The sequence below is a fragment of the Heptranchias perlo genome, chromosome 19 (assembly GCF_035084215.1).
Source record: "Heptranchias perlo isolate sHepPer1 chromosome 19, sHepPer1.hap1, whole genome shotgun sequence".
Lineage (NCBI taxonomy): Eukaryota > Metazoa > Chordata > Chondrichthyes > Hexanchiformes > Hexanchidae > Heptranchias > Heptranchias perlo.
In genome coordinates, this window is record NC_090343.1 from 13,855,983 (window position 1) to 13,866,217 (window position 10,235).

General features: G+C 38.5%; 1 protein-coding gene across 1 annotated transcript in view; it reads left to right on the forward strand.

Annotated features, from left to right (window-relative positions):
- LOC137335175 (calcium-responsive transactivator-like) overlaps nt 1-9,463 on the forward strand; it is a 65,481-nt gene extending 56,018 nt beyond the window's left edge. Inside the window, exon 12 of the mRNA XM_068000359.1 lies at nt 7,866-9,463. Coding sequence (XP_067856460.1) covers nt 7,866-7,903 — 38 coding nt within the window. The 3' untranslated portion in view covers nt 7,904-9,463. The remainder of the gene's footprint in view (nt 1-7,865) is intronic.
- Nucleotides 9,464-10,235: the final 772 nt, after the last annotated feature.

Genomic DNA, 10,235 nt, shown 5'->3' on the forward strand with positions numbered 1-10,235 from the left:
CCAATGTTAGTGAAAACACATTGAATGAAAACATTCAATCATTTTTTGAATGAATGGGGGTATTTTCTTGTAGATTTCCCTCACTCAGGCATTCATCAAGGAGGAGCATAATGCCCTGAAATTTTCAGGTTTACACCCAGAATTCAAAGGGGTGATTTTCTTGGGAAAATCTGAAAATGCCAGACTGCTGATGGCTAGCCAAACCCAGAAATATTTGTTTATTGTGCTCTCTTTTTATTGTCCCAATCAGCCCAGAAAAAAACAGGCCCAAAAAATATGGGAGGATTGCAGTCCATACTGAACCTCAGGTCTCTAAAATATTATTTGAAGGCAAATTTCAGGATGGTACCCTTTTCAAAGATCATCCAGGAGACTGAGTTATAGTTGCAGATCCCAATGTCGCAAATTTTCATACAAGGATCAATGAATCACAAAGAAAATATGAAAGGGGAACAATACCAGTATAAGGTATTTCCATTTAGCTTTGCCTTTTGGGTGCCAGTTGGTTTTAACAGTTTTTCTCAAGAAGCAGCACCTACCCTTATCTAATGACTTGCTCTCTCACAGATTTCAGGTCTCCCTCAGATATTGTCTTAGGTTAGCATCTGTAGTCTTTCCCATAAGCAGACCCGCCATGCTCATGATCAGCAGTTTATTTTTGCTACCCAATATCTAGGTATACAATAACATGACCAGGGGTGTAACAATGAAATCCCCTTGTTATACAAACTGGATCCTCAAGTGTCCTCAGGAGTGCCTCTCTAATCTTCTGAAATGCAGAATGATTAACCCTTTAGTAAGATGAGGCCAGATTTTACAGTCAAAAAGTGAATGTACAGAGTAACAGTTATAACAAATCTCAATACAACTTGACTAATATATAGCCACACTGGCTGACCCTTTGTAGTGGTCTACAAAACATGTACTTTCCTTGGACAGTTTTTTTTCTCTGAAATGTCACCAGCTATCTAACCCTAGGATAACTTTCTTCTCAAACTTGTTACCTCACTGACTCACTTGGCAGCTCTTGGAACTGACTCACTTTTATTCCTAGGGTCCACAGGGAGGGGGAAGGGGGAAAGATGCTCGATTTCCAACCCTTCCAATATTCAGTGGTTGGTCAGTAGAGCTGCCAAGTAAATTGTCCACCCCCACACCGTGCTGTGCTTGCATGACCATTTCTTCCCTACCTCAAGAGTGAATGTCTGCTGGAATCATCTGAAAGGAGATAACAAATCCCCTCCTAACCCAGATTATTATGGGTAACAGTACCATTGCCTGCTTGTTACTTCTCATGTGCACTCATTAATGTATCAATAACCTCTTTGTGCCAGTGGCTCCAGCGTGCGGCTGTAATGTGCATTATAAACCTTTGTGAATTCACTGACCTAAAAGGAAATCCTATCCAAATCCTTTCTGTGGAAAAATGGTCAAATATCCCAAAATGCAATTGGTTTCCTTCTGGGCCTCTGCCAAGGCAGGTCTTGAAACTCCTGATACTGGGCATATTGCAGAATGAGTGAGATCCATGTTGTAAACATTCAGTCACAATATTCTCCCCTTCAGCTGGGCTGCAGGATCCAAAAATCTGCTGATCCCGGCAGTTATGTCAGATGGCACCTCTCTCTGCCCTCTGCCACTGACTCAGCTGGATTATGCAAGGTCATTGGGAAGGTCACCTCATTAGCATCATCCTCGTGAGTGCCCATTCTTGTATGGGGTAAATCTTGGGTACCCACCTGCCTGAGGAGGCTGGAAAATATGATTAACAGTCCCAAGTTCAGGGGGAGAGTGCCATGGAAAGAATTCTGAAGTATCCTCACAGCGTCCTTTGTAAGGAGATTGGTGTGTTCACAAATCTTTTTTTCATTCTTTAGGGATTCAGACCATGTCCCTGGCCTGGACCCCTAAGGTGCAATGCTGGGACTCTGACATTTAGGGTCACTAGTTTTGTACCCTCCTGTGCTGATAGTCTTGTGTGGAGCAGATGGAAGCTCTGCCTCTTGCAAGGCCAACAGGAAATTCTAAGGCAAGGCTGGGAGCTGACATTTCTGGATCTTGGCCTAATTTGTGACCCTTCTGACTTGCTCCCACCATAATTACAGTGGGACTGAGTCAGAGTGTTGAGGAAGTTTGACCCTCCGTATCGAAGTGCAGCAGTACATATGGATCCTAGGGTGGAAGGTGAAAGCTATTTTTCATAATTTTGAATGTGAAACTTTCAAATAACTTTTGTAGCTGAAATGTTTTTGTGAAAATTCACCAACGCATTGTATTCCTGAGAAATCACTGTTGACCAAGCAGCATCCCATGTTTACAATTGTGGTTTGAAGAGACAAATCTCATCTGTAGTTCTATTCTCCTCTCTACCTCTTGTTCTATTGACCAACACTGCCCCTCACAGAATTGTATGCCTTAACATTGAAAGGAATCTTACAACACCAAGTTATAGTCCAACAATTTTATTTTAAAATCACAAGCTTTCGGAGATTCACTCACCTGACGAAGGAGATAATCTCCGAAAGCTTGTGATTTTAAAATAAAATTGTTGGACTATAACCTGCTGTTGTAAGATTCCTTACATTTGTCCACCCCAGTCCATCACCAGCATCTCCATATCATTAACATTGAAGACTAGGTAGAAGAGGTTTGTCCACTGGTGCCAGGACCATAATGACATTGGGTGCAATGTCCCCATGACTTTGTATTTTTTTTCCTGAAATGCTACATCCTTGTTAATCACCTTTATGGGAGAGGGGGATTTCTAACCAAGATAATCCGTTGTCCATCTATAAAGCTCTCTTCCAACTTGCTAAAAATTCATATTGATGTCATTATTGTTGAAATATCAGTTGAAGAACTCTCATGGTGTGCAGGATTAAGGACACCCTGAAACTAAGATCTCTCGCTCTCTTTCTTTTCTTCCTTTCCCCTGGATTTGAGTCTGACTCTCTTGCACACTGTCTGAACCATTTGAACCGATGCACTTGTGTGATCTTGAGTTTATTGCATTTGAATATGAAGGGTTAGTTCATGCTTTATGAAAGACTTCTGCATCTTTGTTTAACATAAGAATAGGGCATACTTTAGATCTCATACGCTTTTTAAAATCAAAATGTGTATCTAAGTTTCACTGGACTGTACATCGTGAAATCATGGTGCCATAGTTTTATCTGCCACCCTCAGTTTATTCCATTGAAAGGAGGTCTCCTAAAATTGATATGCACAGTGTTTTATATATAATGTAGAAACAAAAGTTTTTGTCATTCTAGGAAATGAGGGCAGCCATGCCTAAGGAGGTAACCTAAGATTATTTTCTCTGATTCATTTGTGTGGTCATGTTGGTGGGACTATCCAGATACAATCCTTATTCCTTAGTGGAGCCTTTCTTGGTTCTGATGTATGTATCCTCCTGGATCCTTAAATTCTTCTCTTGGTGAACTGCTACTTCCTTGTTAATCACCTTTGAGAGAGGGGGATTTATAGCTAAGTGACTTATATGTTTTCATGGAACATTGTAAAAAGATATCAAGCTTCTAAAGGTACTCCTTTCTTTTGTATTGTCCCTAGATTGTTATAGGTGTCCTTTCCCTTCCCACCTCCCAACCACCCCCCCCAAAAAAATAATCTGTTACTCATTCGTCATGTTTGGCACTCAGGAACCCTTTGAGAATGATGATGGAAAGTGCTGTTGGTTCTTGTAGGGACTGTTTGAGGCCCCATGCTTTTATCTAATGTTCCTCCTGTTTTCTGGGTGCACATAATAAATCTATGAAAGAAGAGAAATGATTATAAGAACATTTGCATTTCCCCACTTTGGATAAATGATTCCCTGGAAATTAACAGGATTCAAAATAAACTTGAAGGGGAAATCAGATGCATTTTAAGACCATAATTTGAGCAATATGCTACTTGTTTCAGGTCTTTTAAAAACCCTTTTTTTCCAGAAAAATGTGACGTCACTGTGAATTAAAAATATGGTATAATAACTCATTACAAAAATCACATCTGAATGGAACAATATACTTTATTCATAGTTCAGTCATGTAGAGAATACAGTGAGGCATGAAAGTAAACTGTTGAGCGGCCCTATCTAAGTTTATATCGGCCACTAAACAAATAGCTTATTCTATATAAACCATCAGATCTCAGATGGTTAGTTTTTAGGTTAATTTTTTTAGTAATTTTCTATTTTGACTGGACGTTACCAGTCCAGATTTACTGAGAGGCTGTAAATGACGTGCTTGATGCTGCTGTGTGAATTGGTGAAATCAGTGAAAAAAGTTTGCGTTTTTCTTTTCATGTACACAATAAAGTTCTCAAAGATGCCTTATTGAAAGTATGTTATTTCCTCATAGTTTTTCTGTTACTTTTTAGAATTGCTGTGTGTGGTGCTCTGAAAATGAACCACTTGCCTTTGTACCATTTTATGTTACATGTGGAATAGTTCAAATATCTGTAATCAAATCAAGGGGTTCAAGTAACAAAAATACCCACAGTAATTTTGGCTAAACCTTTGTAAATGGCAATTATAAATGTCTTTATGTATTTTACATCCTTTAACTGTCCCATGTATATCTTTTCATTTGTCCCTGTAGCAATCTGATCTTCTTCCATCTCTTGGGCAGCTCTTTGCCTACCATGTTGAAAATCCCCAGTGTTGGGATATAAGCTAAACAATATGTACATTGTCACAGCCCAAAGGAGAGATAATTTTATCATTAGTCCCAGATTCAATTCAGCGACTGGATAGTGCATTAAAATTTTAGTTAATGAAATTAATTATAGATGTTTGCAGTGCAGAAATTATTTTAATTTGTAAAAATTACTGGTGCTGCATTCCAACATGCTGTGCTAGAGAGTAGTGTGACGTGGTCTTGGAACTACCATTTCTCCATGCAGTGAGTTTCCAGAGTTAATAACCTGATAGGTATAGAGCACAAGGTAGAAGTTTCCTAGAAGGGAAGCATAATAAGGAAGCATTTACCATCGACTGGTGTGTTATAGAGCAGCATTAGCAGAATCTTGCAAGCAGATTTCCTGGCTATCCTTCTGGTTGAATGATATAGGTTGGGGGAGAGGACCTTTCAAGAGTGGGACAGGACAGCACATTCCTCCATCATTTTACATCACAGAGGAAAAGGATAAGTTCACTACACGGTAAGTTCCTGACCTTGGCAAAGGCTAACGGAGGAGGTGATTGAAGGATGTGTCACGCTGTCGTATACCTCTCAACAGCTGTTGGGAGTTGTTGTTTGCCTGCATTCTTGGTTTGGAAGTGATCTTCATCGAAAAGCAGAAAGAGAGAAAAAGTTTAACTGGGAAAGATCATTTAAAAATGTTTTTGTGATCAGCCTATGAATGTATCCAATTTCTGATACCATTAATAGCCAACAATGTTTAAACTATCTGCAATGGGGGATTTTCGATACTCAAATGCTATGGAAGAAAGCTGGAAATGTTCATATGTGAGAAACATATATGTGCTTGCAATACTCCAACATTAAATCCAAAATATATTTTAACAGTAATATATTTTTGAACCACTAGTAGTTTAAATAGCTTTCACATATAGGGGGTAAGGTAGTGGAGTGGTAATGTTACTGGACTAGTAATTCAGAGGTCTGGACTAATAATCCAGAGAACATTAGTTCAAATCCTACCATGGTAGTTTGAGAATTTGAATTCAGTTCAATTTTTTTTAAAATCTGGAAATAAAAGTCTGACCGACTAATGTCAGCAAAATCGACCACGAAGCTGTCTTAAAAATCCAACTGGTTACTAATATCCTTTACGGAAGACAACCCGTCGCCTTACCTGGTCTGGCCCATTTGTGACTCCAGTCCCACACCAACATGGTTGACTTTTAATTGTCCTAGCAAGCCACTCAGTCGTATCAAGTCACTACAAAGAAAATTTAAAATGATTCAAGAAGCAGGCCCACCGCCACCTTCTCAGGGCAACTAGGGATGGGCAATAAATGCCGGCCTTGACAGCAACACCCACACCCTGAGAATGAATTTTTTAAAAAAATGTCAGAACTATTCAATGTTTTCCCTTTTTTTAAAACTTCTCTCTTGAAGATATTGAGTTAATATCTCACATAGGTGGCTATTCTCTGTGACCTTAGGCAGTGAGAATGTTGGTAGCTGTTTGAGAGTAGGGGATCACACCAGATCCTATTCTCATCTAACATCCAAACGTGCACACTTTTCCAGCAGGGACCACTGAGTAATGACCAGGAGCATGGGCTGATTTTTCTCCCTGCCCTTATCTGACCACGATGAGATCAGCCAACTCATAAGTACCATTTTTTTATCCTATTCAATGAGGAAGCTCTTCATAGCTTGCCATGGACGATTTCACTTATGAATTATCTTTCTCACTGGTGACATTCCACAGTTACTCATTTGATATCCTACATTTGCATATAGTGCAGATTTTTAAAATCAAAATATTTTATTTTTGGGGTCTGACTAACATCATAGAAGAGGATATTTCCTAGGCACTGGGACAAGACAGATGGACTGCAATGGTCTTTGCCAATCCTGTACACTCCTATTTTTTTCTTATGCCACGAATTTTCTCAGTAATGTTTGTGATTGAGGTTTTATACCATGGAGGCAAAGGATGGAATAGTTGGTTTATGTTCAAGCTGAAATATGTAATAGGAATTGCAGTATCCTCCAGGACTGTATATTTGCTTTTTTTTTGGTAGTGATCTACTGATTTTATATTAGTAGTGAGTATGTACAACTAAGCTGTGAAATATATAGCAAAAAACTGCAGCTGTTTTACAATCTATATTAGTGACTTAGATGAAGGGACTGAGTGTAATGTATCCAAGTTTGCTGATGAGGTGGGAAAGTAAGCTGTGAGAAGGTCACAGAGTCTGCAAAAAGATATAGGACAGGTTAAGTGAGTGGGTAAGAAGTTGGCAGATGGAGTATAATGTGGGGAAATGTGAGGTTATTCACTTTGGTAGGAAGAATAGAAAAACAGAATATTTTTTAAATGGTGAGAAACTATTAAATGTTGATGTTCAGAGGGATTTGAGTGTCCTTTTACACGAAATGCAGAAAGTTAACATGCAGTTACAGCAAGCAATTAGGAAGGCAAATGGTATGTTGGCCTTTATTGCAAGGGAGTTGGAGTAAGGAAGTCTTGCTGCAATTGTACACGGCTTTGCTGATAACACACCTGAAGTACTGTGTACAGTTTTGGTCTCCTTGCCTAAGGAAGGATATACTTCCCTTAGAGGTGGTGCAGTGAAGGTTCACTAGATTGATTCCTGGGATGGGAGGGTTGTCCTATGAGGAAAGATTGAGTAGAATGGGTCTATACTCTCCAGAGTTTAGAAGAATGAGAGGTGAACTCATTGAAACATATAAGATTCTGAGGGGGTTTGACAAGGTAGATGCTGAGATGCTGTTTCCCCTGGCTGGAGAGTCTAGAACTAGGGAGCATAGTCTCAGGATAAGGGGTCGGCCATTTAGGACTGAGATGAGGAGAAATTTCTTCACTGAGGGTTGTGAATCTTTGGAGTGCTCTGCCCACAGGGCTGTGGATGCTCATTTGTTGAGTATATTCAAGGCTGAGATCGATAGATTTTTGGACTCTAGGGGAATCAAGAGGTATGGGGATCGGGTGGGAAAGTGGAGTTGAGGTCAAAGATCAGCTATGATCTTATTGAATGGCGGAGCAGGCTCAAGGGGCCTACTCCTGCTCCTATTTCTTATGTTCTTATCTTATGTTCTTTAAGCGATTTAATAAGGCAGCTAGAAAAGTATTTAACTTAAATCTGTACTCCCTTTTTTTAAAATCAGTTTTATTAATTTATTGATGTTGGATTTTTTTCCTCACAGGCACAGTACGGAAACTACCAGCAATAGGAAACAGCTGATTTGTCATCTCTGAAACAGTCATGTATACACAACATCCTTCATTGATTTTTACAGACTAAAATGAAGCATGGACTGTCATATTTCATGTTTGAGAGGTAGCTCAAAGCAGCTTCTGGATGTTGTAGAAATTTTCATTTTTTTCATGGTGAATAGTAATATTGCACTACCGATGACAAGCCAATGCGTAATAGTTTTAGACTTGGTGCTGTGAACATTGTACGTTTTAAATTGTTGCACTGTTGTACAATTGCATCTGTTTGTTAATAGGATTTCAATACTAGTGCACTTCCAATGATCCACCGTGGAAACACAAGATGGTTGGTTTTACAAGTTTGCGGGTGCTCTCTGAAACAGTGAATTGTCCTGTGGATTTAAGCACCTGTGTGTTTATATTAAAATTTGCACTAAGATTTGTTTGTTCCATGTTAAATGCAGTAACCGAGTATTGGATACAGGTCACTAAAAGTCAGTTGTGTTTTGAGCGAAATCTAACCAGAACGCAACATGTTAAATTTGTGCATGCAGTTTGCAGTTTTATTTACTTGTGAACAAAACAATGTATGTAGTTTTATGAAGAAGCACATTGTCACCTTGGCCCTAAAGCATAGGTAAATTACATCCAAGGCTGGATTTAATTGTCAGAGGTAGTTGCTGTTGGTGCATTAGATTTCTATAAGGAAGGCTGTTCATTCTGTATTTAATTCCTATCGCATGTGTGCAAATTGCCATTCATAATTCATCACAAACCTTTTTTTTACAAACGAAACACTGGGTAAGTGCTGGTGTAAAAGTCAATACATGGAGAGTTATGTAGCATGATAGAAATGGGGTATTCAGAAGCAAAAGATATAACTGTTGACTATTTTACACAGTTAATAGGATAGTGTTCATAATGAAAATGATGTATACATGAAATAATAAGAAATCAAGCATTTCTTTTGTTCTAGTGAGGTGTCCACATAACATTGCCTCAAACATAATTTTTAAAAATACCATGAAAACTTTGTATTTGAGAGAGTGCAATTGTTATGTAACTGAGTAATGAAAGCTGTGTATACCAATATGAACAGTTAATGTTGATGAGCCCGCAATGACTTCTCTTAACCACTAGAAATAGTTTCCATGCTTACAATCATCATGCAGGAATTGTACTGTGGCTGAGTAATCAATTTTGATACATTTTGGTTTTTTTGGAGTTTATCTGTGGTAGCAAGTTGTCTTCAGCTTTTAAGACTTGGTACAGGTCTAAGGACTGCACTGGTTCTAGATTTAAAAACAAAGCCTTGGTACAGATGTCCTGGTGGCTTAATGGTTTCAGCACTGGCTTTCTTCCATCAGAAGACCATTGGGTTGAGTTCCAAGACTGTGTGCTGTATGTACGAATTCCATCAATTGTCACCAGGGCTCTAGGTGAAGTGGGTTACAATTATTAATCAGTCCACTGTAATGGGAGGGAAGAACCTGACTACCTGTGCTAATAATGAAGCAGTGTTGGCAGCAATTATAAAGAAATCTGTAAGCTGGACCATACTATTTTCCAAACTGGAGGGTCCAGGAAACCTCAGCGGTGGGGTGGGGTGGGGTGGGGGTTGGGGGAAGGATTGGGAAGATTTGGGGTAAAGTTTGAGAAGTGTTACAATATATGTATTACATTTACAAACCTATTTGATTACCTGTTTAGCCAGAAAAGTATGTTCTTTGTTCTAAAAATACTCAAGGGATTGATGAGGTATTCTAAAACATAGTCCAAAATCAACCATTTTGTGTAAATATTAAAAACATTAATTCCAGAGAGCACCACCTTGTGTAACTGGAGGATCTTTGTCCAATGTGGAAATACAAGGACACATAATTTCATGAGCACTGAAGGTTATACTGTTTGCTGTAAAAATTTGTATTTCAATGTGCAATCACATGAACATTTTGCATTTCATTTGCTGATAGAGCCAATGTTGTTTTTTGTCTTGCTGTTAAACAGCCAAATAGCTAAAATACAGATTGTACTGTGACAATCACCTGCTTGTTTTCAAGAAACAAAAAACTTGAGATTTTAGTAATACTGAAATTTTTGATGAAACCTGTTGTAATGTAATATGTTAAGTCTTTACCTTCTCATCATTAACTAATAAAACACTAAACGTTGAGTAGATGTTTGTGCACCTCTGTAAATGGAGGCAATTGCTGTTTGAATTTAGTGACCAAAAGAAGTTGTTGTAAGTACAAGTGAGTTGAATTGTCTTGCCTGTACCAGAAATTTTATGTTACTACTTAAAGTTGTTACATTTTAATTTTAAAAGGAAACTAATAAATTACTGAGTTCATTATATTTTT